The sequence below is a fragment of the Anopheles arabiensis genome, chromosome 2 (genome assembly GCF_016920715.1).
Source record: "Anopheles arabiensis isolate DONGOLA chromosome 2, AaraD3, whole genome shotgun sequence".
Taxonomy (NCBI): domain Eukaryota; kingdom Metazoa; phylum Arthropoda; class Insecta; order Diptera; family Culicidae; genus Anopheles; species Anopheles arabiensis.
This window is the reverse complement of record NC_053517.1, coordinates 75,244,998-75,272,995: the sequence shown is the minus strand read 5'-3', so window position 1 is coordinate 75,272,995 and position 27,998 is coordinate 75,244,998. Positions and strand designations below refer to the sequence as shown.

The 27,998-nt window shown below is 40.0% G+C and overlaps 1 protein-coding gene and 1 pseudogene across 2 annotated transcripts; one reads left to right on the top strand and one right to left on the bottom strand.

Annotated features, from left to right (window-relative positions):
- The first annotated feature begins 5,298 nt into the window (after window positions 1-5,298).
- LOC120895720 lies at window positions 5,299-26,319 on the top strand. Of its 2 annotated transcripts, none has more exons than XM_040299288.1 (3): window positions 5,299-5,335; window positions 7,784-7,952; window positions 8,041-26,319. In XM_040299288.1, the coding sequence occupies exon 3, from the start codon at window positions 10,056-10,058 to the stop codon at window positions 21,723-21,725; it is 11,670 nt and encodes a 3,889-aa protein (XP_040155222.1). In that variant the 5' UTR covers window positions 5,299-5,335; window positions 7,784-7,952; window positions 8,041-10,055; the 3' UTR covers window positions 21,726-26,319. The 2 variants fall into 2 exon arrangements, with proteins under 2 accessions (XP_040155222.1, XP_040155223.1); XM_040299289.1 differs by lacking the exon at window positions 5,299-5,335 and adding an exon at window positions 6,196-6,897.
- On the bottom strand, window positions 5,409-6,305 carry LOC120894074 (annotated as a pseudogene).
- Window positions 26,320-27,998: the final 1,679 nt, after the last annotated feature.

Here is a 27,998-nt window from a genome sequence, read left to right as displayed (position 1 = left end):
GATGGCTTAACAAGCTCGCCCGCAAGGGACTTTCTTAGCAGGACGAGCGAGCAAGGGGGGGGGGAGGAGTGGTTTCTTTCCTGTACTTGCAGCCCTACCTTCCTACCGTTCGACACGGGGAGAAAATCGCACAATGATGCAGGATAACGGATGCACGAAACGAAAGCTCTGCCAACGGGTACACCATTATCCTTCGGAGTGTGGGTAGGTGGGTGTTTGGATCGGCCGGCATTTGGCCTTGGTGTCTGATGTGTTCTTTCTGCTCGTACGTAAGAACAACCTCCCACCAACCAACCAACCAACTAGCCGGCTCGATCGGTATTATGTAGGATTACTGGAGTGTGGAATATAAATTTGCTGATTCGAAAGTTGCCAGCTGATATCGCGCTGCCTTGCGGAAGCGTGCACTGCGGACCACCTAGAGACGATGAATGGCTATAGAAACGGAGAGTGTGTGTTCCGTTCCGCTATTCTTCTCGAGCACTCAACACTTGATTTTCTTAATATTCACTTTGAAGGGTTGGGAGTGACGATGTGTTTGGTGCGTAAGGTGGTAGTGGTTGGTACGTTTCTCGTCGATCCGTTAGGGTACACGCATCTACGTAAAATGGTGGAAAACGATTTCGATATGCAAAAATGGACTAAACAGTTTGGTGAGCGAAAATTGTTCGCACTTGTTTAGGAATCAAATTTAGATGAAATTTAAACGTCTGATGAGGATTAATATATTATAATACATAAATTCAGGTAGTTTCTATATTCAACAAAATTGTTTAACATTTTGTTTGTTGGTGCAAATTTATATTTTTTTTTACCGTTTTCCACTAACAAAAGGATCTATACAATTAGTTTACACATATTCGATTCGATTTAAATTAGTTGAAAATTGGCCAGCATATATGCATTATTCACACACATGTAGTTGTCGATAAAACGGTCCACTCGAAGAGATAGCTTCGAGTTTGATATCGATACAAGAATATTCATGTTGAGTTGAGAATGCTTGTTGAGACTGCAACATTTTAAATTTTTGAACATTAACTTAAACCTTTTTTTATAAATATTTAGAGTATGTTTATCCGGGCTCATCGGGACTTTACCTCGCCCGGATATGCGAATAACACGGATTAAGAATCAAACGATATATTTAATTACAAATTCCTTGCAATTTTTGGAAATAAAATGATTGTTTTGATAAAAATTGCCCAGTTTTTATTTACTACTTGTTTTCCAATGAGAATATTTGAAATTTACCATGAATTACATTGTTTTTTGTTATGCCCATGAGCTATGATAACCGATTTTTTAAATATCCTCCTCAGCACGCAATGTCACCATTGTATTGAACTGTCATTTCTCAACAGCACGGATAAACGGATGACCGGATAAAAGGTACCCGTATAAATGTCGCTCCACTGTATTTATTGATTAATTTTCTTTATTTCAAGCTTAGATTATCTATCTAATTCTTCCGACATGATACATCTTAATTAAACATAACTTTGATAACTAACATAAATAAAAATTCATCGCCCTAATAACTAGTTAAAAATAACTAACTTAAGAATGAAAAATAGAAACAATGTTAATGCAAAAAGGCCTCTATTCTACCAATTATTTGATAGAGGCTTTCAGCCGATTGGTCCCTTTCACCTCTTTTAATCGGTAGATCAATGTTAATCTTAAAATATGAGTTGGTAACGTCTCTCTTTCTTTCATGTTCTCATTTAAATTTTCCGCTTCTCTTCATACCAAGTTTTTCGTTGAATAGTTGTAAGAATAAGTGTCACCCACCAAGAGCTCGACATCATCACACTTTAATTACTTTTATTACTTGCGAAAAAATTTCAATATTTCTTTTATCAATATTCAATGATTTATTAATATTTCTACTACTTTGCAATTGTTTAATTCTCACTACTCCTCCTGCACTCCAAAAAAGTTGTTTTTCCATACCATGGGAATTTACTCACTCACTCAATTAAAGGAATAACTCATTATTATTATTATTATTATTATTTATTAATCTTCAACGGGCCGTATGGCCTAATTAAGATGTAACAGTTCAATAAAAAAAAAAATACATAGCAAAAACAAGATTTGCATCGCAATTCACTGCGGCCACGGCAAAAGCCGGAGACGTTCCTTGAAGCACTGAGTTGAGATGTCGAAGTCGAAGCAATCCGAGACAGTGTTGAAGACAGCCGACATGCGGAACATAGGGTCTGACCGACCAGCACTGGAACGGGGTTGAGCGAGCCGTAGAGTTTCTCTAGACCTAAGTGTTCGGGATGGTGCATAGATATCGACTCGATGCAACAATGGCGATGAGTCGATAGAGCCATTTAGCAATCCAGCGATGAAAGAACAGTGTGCATTGCGTCTTCTAACCGAAAGAGGTTCAAGGCCTAGAAGACGGCACCGCGCAGCATACGGAGGAAGATTATTGCGATCCTGCCAGGGAAGTAGGCGTAGGGCATATCTCGTGAGCTTACGTTGAATCGCCTCAATTCGAGCAATTGAAGAAGCGGTAGTTGGGCTCCAGACTACGCACGAATATTCCAGAACCGAACGAACGATACAGTTGTACACAGCTTTGATGCACATGGGGTTGCGGAATTCATTAGTTGTCCGGATAACCACGCCAAGTAATTGATTTCCTCTGGCTACAACGTCATCGATATGCTGTTTAAAGTTCAAACTAGAGTCAAGCAGAACGCCCAGGTCTTTGGCATGATTCTGTCGATTAACTGCAGTGCCGTCCATGAAGTAGGTCCCAGTCACTGGGCTCCTGCATCGACTAAAAGACACACAGTAGCATTTCTCGTTGCAGATAGTCAGTCCATTACGCTTGCACCACGAACAGAAAATTTCGATGCAGTCTTGCAGGAATGTACAATCACCTGTGTTGTTAATAGGCGCAAAAATTTTTGCGTCGTCGGCAAACAGACTGATACTGTCGGGAGGTAAAGCGAGGGTAACATCGTTGATAAACAATATGAAGAGAAGCGGGCCAATGTTGCTTCCTTGTGGCACACCCGAGCTGCTGACTATTTCTTTGGACATGTGCTTATCAATTTTCACGATGTATGTGCGATTAATTAGGTACGACTTAAGCCACTGTACGAGCGGGCTGGGAACTCCTAGCTTATCGAGTTTAGCGAGAAGAATTGCGTGCGGAAGAGAGTCGAATGCTGCTTTTAGATCGGTATAAATTGCATCGACTTGAGCTCCGGCATCAATTTGACTAGTGCAATAGGTTACAAATTCAACCAGGTTCGTGGTAGTCGACTTTTTTGGCACGAATCCATGTTGATACGGACTTAGGTAGCTGCGGCATGCATGTAGCAGATTTTTGTATATCACTAGTTCGAACACCTTGGCAATGGCACACAAGGATGTAATACCCCGGTAGTTGATGGCATCTGTCCTGTCGCCCTTTTTGTAAATAGGAACCATCCAAGATTTCCTCCATGCTTTGGGAAAGTAGCCATTGGCTAGCGATGCATTGAACAATTTTGGAAGGATAGGAGCTACTGTCGTTTGACAGCGTTTCAGCACGGTAGAAGGAATTCCGTCGGGTCCAGGAGCGAAGGAAGGCTTTAGTTGCGCTAGGGCAGATAAAACGATCTCACTGTCGATGAAAGGAGTGCTCATGTTAATTGCTCCAGCCGGAGTGTTGACGAGAGCAGCATCAATGGTATCGGTATCATTCATGGCCGGTGAAAAGCAATCTGCGAAGCGATCCGCGAAGAGATTGCACATTTCATTAGTGTTGGCACTTGTTGCTCCTTTGTACGTAATGGATTTCGGTGTATGCGTGGATTTTGTTTTGCTGTTGTAGAAGCGCCAAAACGAGTCAGGCCACCTGCAGAGGTTACGTTGAATTTTACTCAAATATCTGCGATATCGAAACCTGTTATAGCTGCAGTATAAAGAGTGCGTGTCAAAGTAGATCGAGCGAGATCTTTGGCAGCGGCGCGTTTGGTAGTGACGATAAGCAGCTCTTTTTACACGTTTGAGTCGTTTGGGTGTGCGGTCCGCCCAGGGGGGGTTAGGTTTAGGACGCTGAACTGGGACGCATACAACAAAAGCTTGCAGCATGAAGGACGAGAATGAACATACTGCTTCGTCAAGTGAAATAAAATTGGAACAATGAAAGCTATTGTTAAACATTGATATCATGTCGTTCAGTTTCACATAGTCAGCTTTGGCAAAGTTATAACGATAAAATGCGGTTGTCGTCGAGTTTTGTCGAGTCGTCGAATTGCGTCGGGTCGACGAGTTAATACGTATATTGAAGTCTAACGCCGGATGGTAGGAGTCAAGAGGTACAAGCGGAACAACACTTGGAAAGACAGGCGAACACAATTTAGCTGCAGCATTGTTAGCGTAGAGCAGGTCAAGCATGCGTCCGTGCGAATTATTGATGTGATTAAGTTGCACTAATCCGTTAAATTTAAATCCATCCACAAAGGTGTTGTTGGCCAGTGAGCGCGCAGTTGGTTCATAGTGCGTGATTGATGAGTATGCTGGCGAGGACGAAGGATCAGCTGTGGACCAGCTTATGCTAGGCTGATTGAAATCGCCAATAACAAACAGCAGATCCGAAGGCTTCAGTGTGAGAGTGAAGCTGCTGATACAATCATGTAGAGAGCGAAGAGTCGATATCTCGGAGCTAAGCTGCGGTGGAATGTATACTACCATGACGTACAGATGTGCGTTATTACAGGCGACGCGCACACAAATATACTCGAGAGAACGATCACGGGAAGGTAATTCTATCGACTCGTATGCGTTAGAAACGGCTAGCAAAACACCACCACCGCGAGAGCTAGAGCCGCTGAGAGAGCGATCACAGCGGTAAACAGAGAAGTTGTTGTTGAAGAGAAGAGCAGATGGAATGTTGTCAACAAGCCAAGTTTCCGTGAGTGCGATGAGATCGAAGTCAGCCTCCGATACAGGTAAGTGAAATTCTTTTGTTTTAGTACGCAAACCTCTAACGTTTTGATAATAGCAGCTTAACACTTTAAGCGCCGCGTCATATGAAATCGCATGACGGCTTTGTTCACCGCTCAGCTCTCTATCTGACGCTCAGTGATTCTCTTGAGAACGAAAGAGGTAGGAAAGAGAGAACGAGAACGACATGTGCTACGCCGCTTATCGCAATGAAACAAAAGAGTGATAACAATTGCACGAGAAACTGTCGCTCTCATCGCTCTCTTGCCATGCGCTACGTGCTCACTCAAAAACTGTGACGTCAGGCCGGCGGTCAAAGTGTTAAATACTCAGCGGTAGCGTTGTCATTGTGGCGGTTGGATAAAGCGGGTAAACGGTAAGTCAATTGAGCTGCGTTGTCAGAGCATGAGGCTTGGCGTGTTTGTTGCGTGCAATGAGCGGAACTTCGTCTAGTTGAGAAAAAAGCGATCGATTGTAGACTGGTGTAGGTGCGGAGATGAAGCACGGTGGTTTTGGGGCGGTCCAGAAACAAGTGTTGAGTTGGGTGCTTCCAAGGTATCATTCACCGGGGGGTGACACTGTTGTGATGATGTTGTTTCAGGATCAGGTGGAGTAGACGTGCGTGCGGCTAAACGGTGAGTCGTTGTTGGTGTGCGTGTGGTGTAGCGGTGTTCAGTACTAGTAGCTGGTGTGCGTGTAGTAAAGCGGTTTCGGGTGGCTATAGGAGATGAGGTTTGGTGGTCGTGTTGACGGGATTGAAAAAACTCACGTACACCGATACCGACGGGCCAGGTGGATGGTGTGAGTGCCGCATCACGAAGGATAGCCGGGACCCTCACTTTGAATGAAAGCCAATTCATGCTGTCCACACTAACCCCTCTTCTCAGCAGGCAATACGCTATAACGTTATCGGTGGCTAAGCGACGCTTTACAGAAGCGACCACATGTTCCACAGTGACGGCCGTTGATAAGCGGGATAGGCGGATCCAGATCCTATCTGTGAATGGCTCACGAGGTGCAGCTTGAAGCGGTGATGATAACGGATCGGTTCCCACCAGTTCATGCGGTTGTGTAGGTGCCGGCTGGACGGCAATCGTGGTGTTGGTGTATGCGTTTGGCGATGACGCGGCACAAAGGGTGTTGCCGCGACTGTTTACAATTTTGTTTACACCAGGAGATGCCGAATCCTCGATTATACGCCTCCGCTTTCTACCAGTAGCTGGTCGAGGATCAGAGTTCCGATTGTGAGGCGTGGATGCAGTTTGAAGGAGGGTAAAACCACTGCGAAACAACAGGAACAGGGAAGTTTAAACTAAGCCAACAATTACTAACTGCTTGTGAGTCATCAATAATGGGGAAGCTTCGAGCTGTTCTTCATAGAGAATATGAAAGGCTTATAAGAGCAAAGCAGTGTGATGATAGAAGCGCCATCTGGGAATCGATGCAATTCATGATAACTCATACTAATGAATCAATTCTTTTTACCCATCACTAGTATGTATATTGTTTTTCAGCTATTCAAGCAAGAGTACTTTTGATAATCTTTCGTTGTTATCATTTACAGCGTTTATCAATTTTACAGCGTCGCCTTGGTACGAATGGCCACAATAAATGGTGCAAATATCAGATAACGATATTTTACGAGTTCTGGTTAATTTCACGACCTAATGACAGTTGGTATAAGCCAAAACAGCGCTAAGTTCCATACAAACAGTTGAAGTGCACGCAACAAGAAATAGGAATGAGCAATAGTGATATAGATGTTGTTATGGGATGAATTTCATCTTCTATGTGAAGATGTGAATTGTGTCTTTCTTCACATTTATAGGCAATAATGCAGTTCTGTGTGAATTTTGAAAACAATACGTTGACATTGAAAGTTCATTACTTGTGATTCAGATTGACTAACTTTGTTAGAAGTATCCTAAACTGTATTGAGTAAGTAAATTCCACCTTCCACTTTATTCATCAGTGTTGTGAGTACACCGCAAATGTGTAGAGAGGGAACTGTTGTAGAGTTATGCTACTCAGCAGAAGAAAACTCCATCGCGATTGAATTGCGATGGCGGGAGGAAGAGAGAGGATAAAAGGACCGGAGGACGAATCTCTGGCCTCTTTTCGCGCCTGTTACTCAGGAGAATAAAACTAATTTTGTGTTTTTTGCCACCAAGAATTATTTACGGAATTTTCTTTGAGTACTTTTTCGCAACATTCAGATTATCGGCCCGGTTATCGCTAAACATTGTGTTTCGCTGACATTGTGCGTTCAGGGTTTCCAACGTACATCGCCCACGGGGCGATACAGTTGCATATTCTATCAACTGTTATAGATGCTGGTCTAAAGATCTGCGGGGCCCCTCATCGACGGGGCTTACTTTGCTTACTTTGCTTACCGTTAAAATCGCCACTGCTCCATACGTAGGACTGACTATCCTGCTATGGTAACAAATAAGTCTCTGAAGGCCAAGCTCACTTCACTACACTGAGGTACAGGCAGGCCTTGACCGACAGCGGTTGTGGTGCCAAAGAAGAAGAAAGGGGAAGGCTAACATTTTCTCGAAATCGATTTTTTTCGGGCCATGTAAGCTATCCATTGTTAGGCTTTTGGATGCTTCTTTCTAGTAAAAAGGAAAAGGATAAGCAAACAAACATATGCACTGTGTACACGTAGCTGTTTTAAACTGTTTTAGTGATTGCTTCCGTTGCTTGTTCGTTGACAATAACTAACCAAAGAATTTGTTAGCGTTGCTACTCGTACGAGCGATTTTTTATTTATCAAACAACATGCATCATGTATTTTTTTTCTTTTTATCAAATATTGCAGGATCATCAGTAGCAACATCCTAAAAAAGGTGTTTGTATAACTCAACAATTTTTTTGTGATTTTGTTCCAAAACTGAGACGTTTCTAACAAACCAAGGACTTGCAAAAAAAAAAACTTGTCGTGGCGATTTTTCTGGCAACTAAGTTCATCATTTCCTAAGGTTCAGAAGGTACATAAACGCCTCCAATCCATATAATCTAACCTCAAACAGATAATACATTATTAAATGCGCATTCTATGTTCCACACTACTTCTAGTTCCAATGCAACATGGAGTCAGGCAGCAAAAGATCCCCCTTACACGGCGTGGCTTACCACATTCGATTGACGATGATCATTCTTTTTCGTGCCTACTCTTTGCACCGCCAAGGAAAGTTGCCTCAATTTGAGTTGAAGATGGAGGTAGCAGATGCAGGAAAATTCGACGACCTGGTGTTTCGCTACTCATCACTAGCGAAATCGAAAGGTACGGTTTTCATACAAGCTAAACATAAACAACCACCCAAAAAGCCAACGAAATCTAAAAAAATCCACCCAAATCATCCGTACACGCCAACGCGAAAAGAGCAACCAGCCATTACGGAAGGAACGCTGCTCACGAAATGGAACTCCAACGGTACCTTTTCAATTCCCATGTACTTTATTTCGTACCTGGAAGGATATGAAACATTGTCCCCAGGTTCGCATACTTACCTTCTGTGCACTAATGCAACGATCGACAACAAACTCAAACAAAAATTAACACTACGACCACTGGACAGCAGCGATGTACTTTCCTTTTGCGACGATATTGGAGCAACGTGTTACAGCTTCAGTAAGGAGCAATTTAATACGCTGGCAGATGAATTGCGGCAAGCTAGTATAGAAAAGCTAGGACAGATGCTCGTATTGCATGTTCGTTACAACAAAGAAGTTAACTCAAATTATTCTTCGTTAAACGTTTACGCCGATCTGATTTCTATATGCGTCGAGGAGCTTGAAGGAGGAACAGGGAAGTTTAAACTAAGCCAACAATTACTAACTGCTTGTGAGTCATCAATAATGGGGAAGCTTCGAGCTGTTCTTCATAGAGAATATGAAAGGCTTATAAGAGCAAAGCAGTGTGATGATAGAAGCGCCATCTGGGAATCGATGCAATTCATGATCAATAAGTCCTTCTTTCAATCAGGTACCATGGAAACACCGACTTCAATGCACGACGAATCATGTTTCTTCAAGAAGGTGGATCGTGTTATACAGCAATTTTACCAAGAGTTTATGCTTGTTTGTGGGTCATTAAACGGGGAACAGCTGTACAACAGTGTTCTAGAAATAATGCCACACTGGGTCGACGATAGAATGACAACGCATAACATGCTGTTCATGCGACTGTTTGATTCAATGAAGTTGTCCCAACCTATTCCTATGGATTTAGACTATTTAAAACAACAGTTTGTCAGTATGAGGGTGAACCATTACTTTTCTAGATTCCAAATAGAATCACAGTCTAACCTTAACCAATGGAAGTCTAACTATCGATACATAGATGTTCGATCAGATCGACTTCAAGACACTAAGCTGTATAAATTTCTCAGTAATGAGTCTGCTTATGAACGTTACCAATATCACACAACAAGGGATATAATAGTGTATTCTCTTGTTGCATCACAAACAATTGAATTGGTTCAATGCAATGCATTATTCATACACTATGCAGCGAAAGATTTTGAGGAAAATATATGCGATGTACTTCGTAAATTAATCGAGTTCATTTTAGAGGTAGATTCCTACTCTTACACCATTATAATGACCATCGATCAGTCGAAGAAATCGATGCTGCCAGAAATTCAAAGATATACTAAAGAACATAAGCTAAAGTTAATAGTAGTCGAAGAAGTACTCGAAGCATGCCAAGATGAAGATTGTTTCATCGTACGCGATCTTACCGAAGAGGCAAGACTACAGTTGTATGCAAAACGTTCCAATACAACTTTAAATATTTTTGGAACCACGATATCGCCGAGTGGCATTTTGAATGACGATGATAGCTTAAGCTTCGTGTGTATCTTTTTGGACAACTATTATGAGCTCGATAATATAGCATATATTGAATCGAAGGAAAAAAACTTTGATGCAATCAAGCATCTGTATATTCCACGCACAGTCGTTCCATACTCGACAGAAAATGAAAACCATGCAAAAGAACAGGAGGAAACCGATGTTTTCTTTTGTCCACTGTACAAAAACGAAATATCGTTTGACGAGTTTCGATTTAGTAGCCCCAGTTTTTTCAAATGCTCAAATCAGTTTCATCTGCAAATGATGATGTACAGTATACCGTTCCTGATGTTTTCACGCAGCACAACGAAGAGAAAGTACACATCTTACTCGATGAAGCAGGAACGGGAAAGTCAACGTATTTCACGTGGCTTGCACATGCTCTATCGATCGCTAACCCTGCACATTATGTGATTCGAATTAACGATTCACAGTATTGCACGGATTACAAAAGATGGCAAAACTCTGACATTAAGTTGCTTGATGATACTGCAATCTTAAGATGTCTGTATCGTTTAATCCATCTCACGCATTTCGTTTCGAACGTTTACAGTTTTTGGATCAAAGCGACTGATGTTTTCCGAAATCAAGCTGATCGAGCTGCAGACCTATTTACTTTAGTTAACGGCAAAATTTATGTCAACACGCGTAAAGCAAACACGTCAAAATTTACATGGGCACAGTTGATCGAGCTGAAGATTTTCCAGGAAAAATTCAATCAAAAACAACTGATTATCTTGTTCGATGGACTTGATGAAACTGCTCCTTTTTATAAAGAGTTCGTAGTGCAATTATTTGCAAGGGTTGCAAGTTTGGAAGGTATTCGAACTCTGTTCATCTCAACAAGGCCGTATGATTACATACAACAGTTAGAAAGTACATTTTCTAACAATAGAATGTATTGTCTTAAACAATTATCACAGTACGATCAGCTGCAGTTTGTTCATAATTATTTGATGCATGAGCTAGAGGATTACACACATTGCGATGCAAACAAGCGGCACAAGATTTTAGGGTTTCAATATCATTGGATGGTACACTATTTGAAGGATTTAAAGCGAATACCCTTGCTTCTTCATATGGCATGCGTTATAAATCTACCAATTGCAAGAAATAACGTGGACTTTAAACGCTGCATTGTACCTAAAGCATATCTAATACAAACAAATGCTAATATTTTAGATCAAATCGAAGATTTCATCAAGCAGAAACTAAAAATTTTAAGCATTCATAAAGCTGGTTTGACAGAGATGGCCCTTTTAAATCCTCATCAGCAAGCGGTCCATGAAAGGTTTTGTGAAAACGTTAAAAAACGGCATATTTTATCAGCAATGCTTGTAATGTTTGAGCAAAATCAGGTAAATATGCTATTGACATCACATGACATCGTGAGAAGTAAAAAAATTATTAACGAAGTGCATAATGGAATTGAAAAAACTGGAATCATTACTGGAGCTTATGATGGAATTCCTCAGTTCACTCATAGAATATTTGCTGAGTACTTTGCAGCTTGCTGGATGAACGAAAACAAGCAACGTATGAGAAATGAGAGCTTCTTCCATTCGTGGTCATTTTGGATAGTTCATTTACACAAAATGCGGGACTTTTTCAACCGAATAATTCTACAACAAAGCAAAGGATGTGATCTTCACATGGCCGTTGTAAATCAATCCACCACTATAGTAAGCGAGATACTGTCGAAAAATCCATCAACCGTATTGGTGAAAGATGATCTTGGTCGATATCCTCTTCATTTGGCAGTTACGTACCCATCACTGAATATAGTTAACTTGTTACTCGATAAGATGTCCGTTCAGTCTATTAACACAACAGATCATCTGTTTGGATGGAGTGCCATAGACTACGCATTCGCCATCCGATGCATTGAAATAGCTAAAAAAATAGTATTAACCGGAGCAACAGTCAACGAACACATACTTCTTCAACAGATACTTTCAAACAACTTATATCAACTGTTGTATGGTGTTTATTTTTATGGAGAATATCTTCAGTCAAATGAATGCTCAAGAACAATTGCAAATCGTCTTCTCATTCGAGTGGTGGATCACATACTTAACAAACAGCGTGTTGATATCTTCTCTCGTCTCGAGGTATTGGATTCGAAAACAGTTCTTGAATTTTGCATAACTAAAAACTTTCTAAAAATATTCAAACAATTTGTATTGCAAATCAACGATCCATCCAAGATTTCTGATAAAGAATTAAAACGATTCGCCCGGCTGGCACTAGAGAACAATGCTCACGACGTAATTGTTTATTTGATCGAAGATCGTAACATTGCTCTACCCCAAATGAACAGCATGGTCGGTCTTATTTCTGCTCTCAAATATACGATACAAAACAATAAGCTTACTTCATTCAAAGCAATCTTTCATCATCTCTGCATCGAGCAAAACATACTGATGAATGAGGAAACTGATATTCCTGATGACTATTGTACTCCAAGCATGCCACCATTCGAGGAATGTTGTATGATGTATGATCTTTCTCCTGAGGTATGCTGTGTACTTTCTTGTAGTAACGTTCGGTTACCATTGCCTGAATATGATGAAAAAGACATCCTTTATAATGGATATGTGCTCGAAGCTCTTTTGGCTTATTCAGTTCACGAAGGAAATGTTCCCATGCTCAGATACATTCATCTCAAGACCAAAATGGCCATCACCAACAGACTCATCGCAATGATCATGAGATTACTTCCGAAAGGTAAAGATGTATGTCATAAGAAGTCGATGCCTGCATTTCTGTATCTTCTCGACAATTCCACCGATCTGGACGGTGTGGACGATGAGGGTCGAAATTTGCTTCATATGACTGCTCAAAATGGCTGTTTCTTCATGATGCATTGTTTGATTGTACGAGGATTCCACCCAGCTACAGTAAACGCCGCAAATAGCTGGAATGTGTTTCACTATGTTGCGTTTAATGAGGAAGGGAATCGTTCCAATAAAATCTTGGAATATTTGTTGAAATGTTGCAACATGATTTGGTTCGATCTGTTAGATAACATGCTACATTGGAATGACCGTGAGATAGCTGACAGCTTCTCCATCAATCTGAATGTAACTCAAGATACAACAAATATGGCTTGGCTAACCAAACAACAATACGGTTTGCTGGCTTGGTTGTTTTTGCTTGACAAACGACATACAGCTAAGGTGTTGAATGACCTGGAACATCAGGAAGCTCACCAGTGTATGAACCATATAGTTAAAGGCAATCATAAGACTTTGTTGATCAAAGAAGTTCGAGATGACATTCCTCAATTCACACATAGAATATTTGCTGAGTACTTTGCGGCTTGCTGGTTAAATGAGAACAAGAATCGTATGAAGAACGAGAGCTTTTTCTTTTCGTGGTCATATTGGAATAATGAATCAAGAAAAATGCGTGACATCTTCAATCGAGTAATTCTTAGAGAAAGCAAAGGATGTGATCTACACATGGCTGTTATAAATCAATCGCCAGATCTAGTACGCGAGCTATTGTCGAATAATCAATCAGCTGCAATGGCAAAAGATACCGTAGGTCGAATGCCGCTTCACTTGGCAGTTACGTACCAATCACTGAATATAGTAAACTTGTTGCTCAAAAAAATGTCCATTCAGTACATTAACACAAAAGATCACCTATTGGGATGGAGTGTCACAGACTACGCATTTGCCAGTCGATATTCAGAAATAGCTCAAAGAATATTGGCAGCTGGAGCAACAGTCGATGAACACATACTTCTTCAACAGATACTTTCCAACCAACTGTCTTCGTTGTTATGTTGCATTAAATTTTACGGGAAATATCTTCGGTCAAATGAAAGCTCCAGAAAATTTGCAGAAAGTCTTAACATTCAAGTGGTCGAAAATATACTTAACGAAAAGCGCGTTGACATTTTCTCTCGTCATGATGAAACATATTCGAAAACAGTTCTTGAGTTTTGCATAAGTGAAGGTATCCAGGAAGTATTCAAACAATTTGTATGGCAAATCAACGATCGTTCCAAAATTTTTCAACAAGAAACCAATCATTTGTTTGAACTGGCATTGGAGAATGATGCTCATGATATAATTGTTTATTTTATCGAAGATTATAACATACCTTTACCTCACATGGATAATATGGTCGGCTTTATTTCTGCTCTCAAATATACGATACAAAAAAATAAGTTTTCTTCATTCAAAGCCATCTTTCATCATCTCTGCATCGAACAAAACATACTGATGAATGAGGAAACTGATATTCCTGACGGCTATTGTATTGCAAGCATGCCATCATTGGACGAGGATCTTTCTCCTGAGGTATGCTGTGTACTTTCTTGTAGTAACGTTCGGTTTCCATTGCCTGAGTATGATGAAAAAGACATCCTTTATAATGGATATGTGCTCGAAGCTCTTTTGGCTTATTCAGTTCACGAGGGAAATGTTCCCATGCTCAGATACATTCATCTCAAGACCAAAATGGCCATCACCAACAGACTCATCGCAATGATCATGAGATTACTTCCGAAAGGTAAAGATGTATGTCATAAGAAGTCGATGCCTGCATTTCTGTATCTTCTCGACAATTCCACCGATCTGGACGGTGTGGACGATGAGGGTCGAAATTTGCTTCATATGACTGCTCAAAATGGCTGTTTCTTCATGATGCATTGTTTGATTGTACGAGGATTCCACCCAGCTACAGTAAACGCCGCAAATAGCTGGAATGTGTTTCACTATGTTGCGTTTAATGAGGAAGGGAATCGTTCCAATAAAATCTTGGAATATTTGTTGAAATATTGCAACATGACTTGGTTCGATCTGTTAGATAACATGCTACATTGGAATGACCATGAGATAGCTGACAGCTTCTCCATCAATCTGAATGTAACTCAAGATACAACAAATATGGCTTGGCTAACCAAACAACAATACGGTTTGCTGGCTTGGTTGTTTTTGCTTGACAAACGACATACAGCTAAGGTGTTGAATGACCTGGAACATCAGGAAGCTCACCAGTGTATGAACCATATAGTTAAAGGCAATCATAAGACTTTGTTGATCAAAGAAGTTCGAGATGACATTCCTCAATTCACACATAGAATATTTGCTGAGTACTTTGCGGCTTGCTGGTTAAATGAGAACAAGAATCGTATGAAGAACGAGAGCTTTTTCTTTTCGTGGTCATATTGGAATAATGAATCAAGAAAAATGCGTGACATCTTCAATCGAGTAATTCTTAGAGAAAGCAAAGGATGTGATCTACACATGGCTGTCATAAATCAATCGCCAGATCTAGTACGCGAGCTATTGTCGAATAATCAATCAGCTGCAATGGCAAAAGATACCGTAGGTCGAATGCCGCTTCACTTGGCAGCTTCGTATCCATTAGCTGAAATAGAAAATGTGTTGCTCAATAAGATGTCCGTTCAGTCTATTAACACAAAAGATCATCTGTTGGGATGGAGTGCCACAGACTACGCATTTGCCAGTCGATACAGAAAAAAAATTAAAATGTTACTATCGACTGGAGCAACAGTCAACGAACAAATATTGTTTGCACAGATAATTTCTAATAATATGCGTCATACTTTGACAGGCATAGGATTTTATGTGGAATATCTTCAGTTTAATGAAAGCTCCAGAACAATTTCAAATCGTCTTTCTATAAGAGTTGCAGATTATATACTTAACACACAGCGTGTTGACATCTTCTCTAGTCTCGAGGTATTGGATTCGAAAACAGTTCTTGAGTTTTGCTTAGCTGAAGATTTCCTAGAAATATTCAAACAATTTGTATTTCAAATCAACGATCGTTCCAGAATTTTTCAACAAGAAACCAATCATTTGTTTGAATTGGCATTGGAGAATGATGTTCATGATATAATTGTTTATTTGATCGAAGATCATAACATTCCTTTACCTCACATGAATAATATAGTCGGCTTTATTTCTGCTCTCAAATATACGATACAAAAAAATAAGTTTTCTTCATTCAAAGCCATCTTTCATCATCTCTGCATCGAACAAAACATACTGATGAATGAGGAAACTGATATTCCTGACGGCTATTGTATTGCAAGCATGCCATCATTGGACGAGGATCTTTCTCCTGAGGTATGCTGTGTACTTTCTTGTAGTAACGTTCGGTTACCATTGCCTGAATATGATGAAAAAGACATCCTTTATAATGGATATGTGCTCGAAGCTCTTTTGGCTTATTCAGTTCACGAGGGAAATGTCCGCATGCTCAGATACATTCATCTCAAGACCAAAATGGCCATCACCAACAGACTCATCGCAATGATCATGAGATTACTTCCGAAAGGTAAAGATGTATGTCATAAGAAGTCGATGCCTGCATTTCTGTATCTTCTCGACAATTCCACCGATCTGGACGGTGTGGACGATGAGGGTCGAAATTTGCTTCATATGACTGCTCAAAATGGCTGTTTCTTCATGATGCATTGTTTGATTGTACGAGGATTCCACCCAGCTACAGTAAACGCCGCAAATAGCTGGAATGTGTTTCACTATGTTGCGTTTAATGAGGAAGGGAATCGTTCCAATAAAATCTTGGAATATTTGTTGAAATATTGCAACATGACTTGGTTCGATCTGTTAGATAACATGCTACATTGGAATGACCATGAGATAGCTGACAGCTTCTCCATCAATCTGAATGTAACTCAAGATACAACAAATATGGCTTGGCTAACCAAACAACAATACGGTTTGCTGGCTTGGTTGTTTTTGCTTGACAAACGACATACAGCTAAGGTGTTGAATGACCTGGAACATCAGGAAGCTTACCAGTGTATGAACCATATAGTTAAAGGCAATCATAAGACTTTGTTGATCAAAGAAGTTCGAGATGACATTCCTCAATTCACACATAGAATATTTGCTGAGTACTTTGCGGCTTGCTGGTTAAATGAGAACAAGAATCGTATGAAGAACGAGAGCTTTTTCTTTTCGTGGTCATATTGGAATAATGAATCAAGAAAAATGCGTGACATCTTCAATCGAGTAATTCTTAGAGAAAGCAAAGGATGTGATCTACACATGGCTGTCATAAATCAATCGCCAGATCTAGTACGCGAGCTATTGTCGAATAATCAATCAGCTGCAATGGCAAAAGATACCGTAGGTCGAATGCCGCTTCACTTGGCAGCTTCGTATCCATTAGCTGAAATAGAAAATGTGTTGCTCAATAAGATGTCCGTTCAGTCTATTAACACAAAAGATCATCTGTTGGGATGGAGTGTCACAGACTACGCATTTGCCAGTCGATACAGAAAAAAAATTAAAATGTTACTATCGACTGGAGCAACAGTCAACGAACAAATATTGTTTGCACAGATAATTTCTAATAATATGCGTCATACTTTGACAGGCATAGGATTTTATGTGGAATATCTTCAGTTTAATGAAAGCTCCAGAACAATTTCAAATCGTCTTTCTATAAGAGTTGCAGATTATATACTTAACACACAGCGTGTTGACATCTTCTCTAGTCTCGAGGTATTGGATTCGAAAACAGTTCTTGAGTTTTGCTTAGCTGAAGATTTCCTAGAAATATTCAAACAATTTGTATTTCAAATCAACGATCGTTCCAGAATTTTTCAACAAGAAACCAATCATTTGTTTGAATTGGCATTGGAGAATGATGTTCATGATATAATTGTTTATTTGATCGAAGATCATAACATTCCTTTACCTCACATGAATAATATAGTCGGCTTTATTTCTGCTCTCAAATATACGATACAAAAAAATAAGTTTTCTTCATTCAAAGCCATCTTTCATCATCTCTGCATCGAACAAAACATACTGATGAATGAGGAAACTGATATTCCTGACGGCTATTGTATTGCAAGCATGCCATCATTGGACGAGGATCTTTCTCCTGAGGTATGCTGTGTACTTTCTTGTAGTAACGTTCGGTTACCATTGCCTGAATATGATGAAAAAGACATCCTTTATAATGGATATGTGCTCGAAGCTCTTTTGGCTTATTCAGTTCACGAGGGAAATGTCCGCATGCTCAGATACATTCATCTCAAGACCAAAATGGCCATCACCAACAGACTCATCGCAATGATCATGAGATTACTTCCGAAAGGTAAAGATGTATGTCATAAGAAGTCGATGCCTGCATTTCTGTATCTTCTCGACAATTCCACCGATCTGGACGGTGTGGACGATGAGGGTCGAAATTTGCTTCATATGACTGCTCAAAATGGCTGTTTCTTCATGATGCATTGTTTGATTGTACGAGGATTCCACCCAGCTACAGTAAACGCCGCAAATAGCTGGAATGCGTTTCACTATGTTGCGTTTAATGAGGAAGGGAATCGTTCCAATAAAATCTTGGAATATTTGTTGAAATATTGCAACATGATTTGGTTCGATCTGTTAGATAACATGCTACATTGGAATGACCGTGAGATAGCTGACAGCTTCTCCATCAATCTGAATGTAACTCAAGATACAACAAATATGGCTTGGCTAACCAAACAACAATACGGTTTGCTGGCTTGGTTGTTTTTGCTTGACAAACGACATACAGCTAAGGTGTTGAATGACCTGGAACATCAGGAAGCTCACCAGTGTATGAACCATATAGTTAAAGGCAATCATAAGACTTTGTTGATCAAAGAAGTTCGAGATGACATTCCTCAATTCACACATAGAATATTTGCTGAGTACTTTGCGGCTTGCTGGTTAAATGAGAACAAGAATCGTATGAAGAACGAGAGCTTTTTCTTTTCGTGGTCATATTGGAATAATGAATCAAGAAAAATGCGTGACATCTTCAATCGAGTAATTCTTAGAGAAAGCAAAGGATGTGATCTACACATGGCTGTCATAAATCAATCGCCAGATCTAGTACGCGAGCTATTGTCGAATAATCAATCAGCTGCAATGGCAAAAGATACCGTAGGTCGAATGCCGCTTCACTTGGCAGCTTCGTATCCATTAGCTGAAATAGAAAATGTGTTGCTCAATAAGATGTCCGTTCAGTCTATTAACACAAAAGATCATCTGTTGGGATGGAGTGTCACAGACTACGCATTTGCCAGTCGATACAGAAAAAAAATTAAAATGTTACTATCGACTGGAGCGACAGTCAACGAACAAATATTGTTTGCACAGATAATTTCTAATAATATGCGTCATACTTTGACAGGCATAGGATTTTATGTGGAATATCTTCAGTTTAATGAAAGCTCCAGAACAATTTCAAATCGTCTTTCTATAAGAGTTGCAGATTATATACTTAACACACAGCGTGTTGACATCTTCTCTAGTCTCGAGGTATTGGATTCGAAAACAGTTCTTGAGTTTTGCTTAGCTGAAGATTTCCTAGAAATATTCAAACAATTTGTATTTCAAATCAACGATCGTTCCAGAATTTTTCAACAAGAAACCAATCATTTGTTTGAATTGGCATTGGAGAATGATGTTCATGATATAATTGTTTATTTGATCGAAGATCATAACATTCCTTTACCTCACATGAATAATATAGTCGGCTTTATTTCTGCTCTCAAATATACGATACAAAAAAATAAGTTTACTTCATTCAAAGCAATCTTTCATCATCTCTGCATCGAGCAAAACATACTGATGAATGAGGAAACTGATATTCCTGACGGCTATTGTATTGCAAGCATGCCATCATTGGACGAGGATCTTTCTCCTGAGGTATGCTGTGTACTTTCTTGTAGTAACGTTCGGTTTCCATTGCCTGAGTATGATGAAAAAGACATCCTTTATAATGGATATGTGCTCGAAGCTCTTTTGGCTTATTCAGTTCACGAGGGAAATGTCCGCATGCTCAGATACATTCATCTCAAGACCAAAATGGCCATCACCAACAGACTCATCGCAATGATCATGAGATTACTTCCGAAAGGTAAAGATGTATGTCATAAGAAGTCGATGCCTGCATTTCTGTATCTTCTCGACAATTCCACCGATCTGGACGGTGTGGACGATGAGGGTCGAAATTTGCTTCATATGACTGCTCAAAATGGCTGTTTCTTCATGATGCATTGTTTGATTGTACGAGGATTCCACCCAGCTACAGTAAACGCCGCAAATAGCTGGAATGCGTTTCACTATGTTGCGTTTAATGAGGAAGGGAATCGTTCCAATAAAATCTTGGAATATTTGTTGAAATATTGCAACATGATTTGGTTCGATCTGTTAGATAACATGCTACATTGGAATGACCGTGAGATAGCTGACAGCTTCTCCATCAATCTGAATGTAACTCAAGATACAACAAATATGGCTTGGCTAACCAAACAACAATACGGTTTGCTGGCTTGGTTGTTTTTGCTTGACAAACGACATACAGCTAAGGTGTTGAATGACCTGGAACATCAGGAAGCTTACCAGTGTATGAACCATATAGTTAAAGGCAATCATAAGACTTTGTTGATCAAAGAAGTTCGAGATGACATTCCTCAATTCACACATAGAATATTTGCTGAGTACTTTGCGGCTTGCTGGTTAAATGAGAACAAGAATCGTATGAAGAACGAGAGCTTTTTCTTTTCGTGGTCATATTGGAATAATGAATCAAGAAAAATGCTTGACATCTTCAATCGAGTAATTCTTAGAGAAAGCAAAGGATGTGATCTACACATGGCTGTTATAAATCAATCGCCAGATCTAGTACGCGAGCTATTGTCGAATAATCAATCAGCTGCAATGGCAAAAGATACCGTAGGTCGAATGCCGCTTCACTTGGCAGCTTCGTATCCATTAGCTGAAATAGAAAATGTGTTGCTCAATAAGATGTCCGTTCAGTCTATTAACACAAAAGATCATCTGTTGGGATGGAGTGCCACAGACTACGCATTTGCCAGTCGATACAGAAAAAAAATTAAAATGTTACTATCGACTGGAGCGACAGTCAACGAACAAATATTGTTTGCACAGATAATTTCTAATAATATGCGTCGTATCTTGACAAGCATAGGATTTTATGTGGAATATCTTCAGTTTAATGAAAGCTCCAGAACAATTTCAAATCGTCTTTCTATAAGAGTTGCAGATTATATACTTAACACACAGCGTGTTGACATCTTCTCTAGTCTCGAGGTATTGGATTCGAAAACAGTTCTTGAGTTTTGCTTAGCTGAAGATTTCCTAGAAATATTCAAACAATTTGTATTTCAAATCAACGATCGTTCCAGAATTTTTCAACAAGAAACCAATCATTTGTTTGAATTGGCATTGGAGAATGATGCTCATGATATAATTGTTTATTTGATCGAAGATCATAACATTCCTTTACCTCACATGAATAATATAGTCGGCTTTATTTCTGCTCTCAAATATACGATACAAAAAAATAAGTTTACTTCATTCAAAGCAATCTTTCATCATCTCTGCATCGAGCAAAACATACTGATGAATGAGGAAACTGATATTCCTGACGGCTATTGTATTGCAAGCATGCCATCATTGGACGAGGATCTTTCTCCTGAGGTATGCTGTGTACTTTCTTGTAGTAACGTTCGGTTTCCATTGCCTGAGTATGATGAAAAAGACATCCTTTATAATGGATATGTGCTCGAAGCTCTTTTGGCTTATTCAGTTCACGAGGGAAATGTCCGCATGCTCAGATACATTCATCTCAAGACCAAAATGGCCATCACCAACAGACTCATCGCAATGATCATGAGATTACTTCCGAAAGGTAAAGATGTATGTCATAAGAAGTCGATGCCTGCATTTCTGTATCTTCTCGACAATTCCACCGATCTGGACGGTGTGGACGATGAGGGTCGAAATTTGCTTCATATGACTGCTCAAAATGGCTGTTTCTTCATGATGCATTGTTTGATTGTACGAGGATTCCACCCAGCTACAGTAAACGCCGCAAATAGCTGAAATGTGTTTCACTATGTTGCGTTTAATGAGGAAGGGAATCGTTCCAATAAAATCTTGGAATATTTGTTGAAATGTTGCAACATGATTTGGTTCGATCTGTTAGATAACATGCTACATTGGAATGACCGTGAGATAGCTGACAGCTTCTCCATCAATCTGAATGTAACTCAAGATACAACAAATATGGCTTGGCTAACCAAACAACAATACGGTTTGCTGGCTTGGTTGTTTTTGCTTGACAAACGACATACAGCTAAGGTGTTGAATGACCTGGAACATCAGGAAGCTTACCAGTGTATGAACCATATAGTTAAAGGCAATCATAAGACTTTGTTGATCAAAGAAGTTCGAGATGACATTCCTCAATTCACACATAGAATATTTGCTGAGTACTTTGCGGCTTGCTGGTTAAATGAGAACAAGAATCGTATGAAGAACGAGAGCTTTTTCTTTTCGTGGTCATATTGGAATAATGAATCAAGAAAAATGCTTGACATCTTCAATCGAGTAATTCTTAGAGAAAGCAAAGGATGTGATCTACACATGGCTGTTATAAATCAATCGCCAGATCTAGTACGCGAGCTATTGTCGAATAATCAATCAGCTGCAATGGCAAAAGATACCGTAGGTCGAATGCCGCTTCACTTGGCAGCTTCGTATCCATTAGCTGAAATAGAAAATGTGTTGCTCAATAAGATGTCCGTTCAGTCTATTAACACAAAAGATCATCTGTTGGGATGGAGTGCCACAGACTACGCATTTGCCAGTCGATACAGAAAAAAAATTAAAATGTTACTATCGACTGGAGCAACAGTCAACGAACAAATATTGTTTGCACAGATAATTTCTAATAATATGCGTCATACTTTGACAGGCATAGGATTTTATGTGGAATATCTTCAGTTTAATGAAAGCTCCAGAACAATTTCAAATCGTCTTTCTATAAGAGTTGCAGATTATATACTTAACACACAGCGTGTTGACATCTTCTCTAGTCTCGAGGTATTGGATTCGAAAACAGTTCTTGAGTTTTGCTTAGCTGAAGATTTCCTAGAAATATTCAAACAATTTGTATTTCAAATCAACGATCGTTCCAGAATTTTTCAACAAGAAACCAATCATTTGTTTGAATTGGCATTGGAGAATGATGCTCATGATATAATTGTTTATTTGATCGAAGATCATAACATTCCTTTACCTCACATGAATAATATAGTCGGCTATATTTCTGCTCTCAAATATACGATACAAAAAAATAAGTTTACTTCATTCAAAGCAATCTTTCATCATCTCTGCATCGAGCAAAACATACTGATGAATGAGGAAACTGATATTCCTGACGGCTATTGTATTGCAAGCATGCCATCATTGGACGAGGATCTTTCTCCTGAGGTATGCTGTGTACTTTCTTGTAGTAACGTTCGGTTTCCATTGCCTGAGTATGATGAAAAAGACATCCTTTATAATGGATATGTGCTCGAAGCTCTTTTGGCTTATTCAGTTCACGAGGGAAATGTCCGCATGCTCAGATACATTCATCTCAAGACCAAAATGGCCATCACCAACAGACTCATCGCAATGATCATGAGATTACTTCCGAAAGGTAAAGATGTATGTCATAAGAAGTCGATGCCTGCATTTCTGTATCTTCTCGACAATTCCACCGATCTGGACGGTGTGGACGATGAGGGTCGAAATTTGCTTCATATGACTGCTCAAAATGGCTGTTTCTTCATGATGCATTGTTTGATTGTACGAGGATTCCACCCAGCTACAGTAAACGCCGCAAATAGCTGAAATGTGTTTCACTATGTTGCGTTTAATGAGGAAGGGAATCGTTCCAATAAAATCTTGGAATATTTGTTGAAATGTTGCAACATGATTTGGTTCGATCTGTTAGATAACATGCTACATTGGAATGACCGTGAGATAGCTGACAGCTTCTCCATCAATCTGAATGTAACTCAAGATACAACAAATATGGCTTGGCTAACCAAACAACAATACGGTTTGCTGGCTTGGTTGTTTTTGCTTGACAAACGACATACAGCTAAGGTGTTGAATGACCTGGAACATCAGGAAGCTTACCAGTGTATGAACCATATAGTTAAAGGCAATCATAAGACTTTGTTGATCAAAGAAGTTCGAGATGACATTCCTCAATTCACACATAGAATATTTGCTGAGTACTTTGCGGCTTGCTGGTTAAATGAGAACAAGAATCGTATGAAGAACGAGAGCTTTTTCTTTTCGTGGTCATATTGGAATAATGAATCAAGAAAAATGCGTGACATCTTCAATCGAGTAATTCTTAGAGAAAGCAAAGGATGTGATCTACACATGGCTGTCATAAATCAATCGCCAGATCTAGTACGCGAGCTACTGTCGAATAATCAATCAGCTGCAATGGCAAAAGATACCGTAGGTCGAATGCCGCTTCACTTGGCAGCTTCGTATCCATTAGCTGAAATAGAAAATGTGTTGCTCAATAAGATGTCCGTTCAGTCTATTAACACAAAAGATCATCTGTTGGGATGGAGTGCCACAGACTACGCATTTGCCAGTCGATACAGAAAAAAAAATTAAAATGTTACTATCGACTGGAGCGACAGTCAACGAACCAATATTGTTTGCACAGATAATTTCTAATAATATGCGTCGTATCTTGACAAGCATAGGATTTTATGTGGAATATCTTCAGTTTAATGAAAGCTCCAGAACAATTTCAAATCGTCTTTCTATAAGAGTTGCAGATTATATACTTAACACACAGCGTGTTGACATCTTCTCTAGTCTCGAGGTATTGGATTCGAAAACAGTTCTTGAGTTTTGCTTAGCTGAAGATTTCCTACTCCGGACTACCCGATTCAGATTCCGTGTTCGGAATCAATTCCAGAGCCGATTCCGATGCTGGAATCGAATCCGATTCGGCAGTCGATTTCGGAGTCGATTCCTGAATCGATTCCGGAGTCGATTCCGGAGCCAATTCCGGAGACAATTCCGGAGCCGATTCCAGAGTTGACTCCGAAGCCGACTCCAGAGTTGACTCCGGATCCGATTCTCGAGTCAGCTCTGGAATCGATTCCGCGATCAGACTCGGCTCCGGAATCGGAATTGACCTGGGAATTGCAATTTGTCCCGATAAAGGAATCATAATTGACTCCATAATTAGAATTAGCTCTGGAATGTGAATTAGTTCTTGAATTGATAAAAAGAAGTTTTAGAAGCGAAATCAGTCCTTGAATCTCCATAAGAATGGATGTTTTACGAGTAAATTTTAATTTTTTGGGTTATCAATACGTAGTATGATTTGACCCAGACGTCTATTTTTATGGCGATGCCGAAACTGACTCCGTTTGGAAGTCGATTCTAATTTAGGAGTCAATTCCGATTTGAGAGCCGATTTCAATGTCGGAACCAATTCCAATTCCGATTACGGAGTCGATTCCGGAACCGATTCCGGAGCTGATTCCGGAAACAATTCTTGAGTCGATTCCGGAGTCGATTTGGATTCTGGAATCGATACCAGAAAACAGCGGAGCTAGCCGGAATCGATTCCGAAAAAACTTAATTTTTCCCATCACTAGTCAGGACTTGTGGTGGAATACTGGAATGCTGTTAGTGTTTGAGTTAAACAACAATGTGTTACATTTTTAATTTATAATAATTATAGGCTGCTGTCATACAAAACAAAACATTCATCATAACGAAAACAAAATGACAACCAAAAAATAACGCTTGTTAGTGTAAACAACAATAAAAAGGGTTGTTTACTACAATTTTGATGACAAGAATTGAAAATCGTAAAGACACGGGTACATTTATCGTACTCGCCTAGTGTAATTTCGATTTTCACTACCACATCTGGCAGTTGCTAATCGAAGCATTTTGCCTTTAAAATTCTAGGCAGCTTCATAAAATATGTTATTTTTCAATACGTACGATCACACAAGCCATATCTTTCTACGCGATCCTTTCCCCTTCCAAAATTGTCAAAAAAGAAGCCAATATTTTTGCGTTCACATACCACGAATCTTAGCAGCATGCACTTATCGTAATTTAACACAATAATTGGTTAAAAACGGGTTCTTGTTGTAAGAAATGCACAATATACAACCGTTAGAACATTTCGAACTTGAAAGCAATCCAAAAATAATGTTTAAACACGAAAAAAACCCTACATTTCTCTCGGCCTGTCAAAACATTGCAAGCAAATATTTTTGTTGTTCATCCAGCGATGGACAGTTTCGATAGCTTGAAAAAGAATCGCCACAGGCTGCTAGACTTCCCTTACCTCAGTGAAAAAGTGTGTTTGACATCTATTTTCTAGCAGAATATGCCGTGTCTGAACGCGGCTAATGAATTTAACTAAAAAGTTTTGTAATTGGTAGATAGGTAAATTGGGCATGCTTTTTTGCATCCAACAACGATGACAGAGTAACTTAAATTTGCGATCTGATACGACCATTTCATTGATGACAAAAAAGTAACTTCCATCAGCTGTCTTCTTCTTCTTCTTCTTTGGCTCAACAACCGTTGTCGGTCAAGGCCTGCCTGTACCCACTTGTGGAGTTAGCTTTCAGTGACTTATCGATTACCCCCCATAGCAGAATAGTCAGTCCTACGTATGGCGGCGCGATCTATTTGGGGATTGAACCCATAACGGGCATGTTGTTAAGTGGTACGAGTTGACGACTGTACTACGAGACCGGCCATCAGCTGTCACCAGAGTGAAAATCGAAATTACGCTACCAATTATGATCAATGTACACGGGTCTTAAGGATTTATTTACGGTTGGTTTTTGTTCTCGCATTGCTGAGGCATTGCGGTGTCGTTTAACAAAATTAATACAAGTTTTAAAAGCAAGGATATTTTATAGTTTCCTGAAACTAGTGGCATTTTATTGCATCCAGCTTACGGTGTGAGTACCGCTAATGGTTGCCATTGATTACCATAAATGTGCAACCATTTTTCACATGCAACATCTTTATCAGAGGTAAAAATTCTCGCCTCATGTACAAATGTGTTCGCATTAACGCGTCCTCTTGCGATGGCGATTGTAGCGGGTATGCCTGCAAAATCTTTCAGAAACAAAATACCAGAATTCTGCAATAAGACGGGGCGCACCTGTACATCAAACACTCGTCCCCGTCGAAGGTTTTGCCGGCGTGGACAGTGGGATTAGGATACATTCACGTACGCACGTACGGCTATGGAAGAGCAAGACCGCATTGGTAGAAGGTAGGGCTGGTTGGTGCTGATAAGAATGCACTTTTCTCTTTCTTCCGACCCTCGGAAGGTTGGATGGTTAAATGAGCATCCCTGTTGGATACGTGCACGCTCATATGACTCGTACGGTATGAATCGTTTATCGGTGGCTGCTGTGAAATGGTTCGGAAGCATTTGAACTGGCAAAGAGAAGTAGGGGGTGGGCCTGGTTGTGGACACGGTGCAAACTAAAACCGAGAAATGTAGGTACATTTCATCTGCTGGGAAAGCTGTACGACACGACTTAACAAGGATTCTTGTGCGCAGCGGAACGTGTGGCGATGAGGGTGCTCGCATGCTCGCAGAAGCTTGAATTATTCAAACACCAAAAGCTTTGCCACGGACCGGAAACCGATGCTTCAAAGAGTAAGTTTGATGTGTGTCCCAAATGACAATAATAGTTTCGAACGGGAGGTTTTGCCTGGCGAGTTGGAAAACGATGAAGCAAGAGCTTCCAGTTTTCATCCAGAACCTGCTGCTTCTGCTTTAGGTGCACTTGGATCCGATACACCTGGACCCGGGGACGTTCGGTCGGGGTTGATCCGGTATGTTTCGGGCGGTTGTTGTAGCAGAACGTGTATCAGCACCACGCAGGACGGTCTGAGCATAGATTATAAATTTATTAATATTGCAACAGTCTTATCACCTATTGCCTGAAACCGAGACATGAGCAGTACAAGACACGAGCGAATCGAGCTGAGATGGGTAAGTTCCAGGGAGCAGACCAGAGTACCGTAAACCGGGCGTGTACACAATGACGTAGTTCAAGTTTTACTTTGCATTCCAACATTCGTGTCCCAACGGCCGAACTAAAACGGGGCAACAGAATTCCAGGCCATTCGAGAGTGATCGGCTTGGGAAGGAACGCAGCTCCATGTGCTGGGGAGGAGTCGTGCAGCGAAAACGTGCACGAGGAGGTAAGCCCTGGGAGACTCCCGAAGACTCTCGATAGTTTTCCGCGTAGGTTGTCCTTTCGGAAGTTTCTGCACGAGGTTTTAGACATA

Coding starts and splice junctions, on each gene's coding strand:
- LOC120895720 (XM_040299288.1), top strand. CDS start 10,056: ATGCTCAAATCAGTTTCATCTGCAAATGATGATGTACAGTATACCGTT.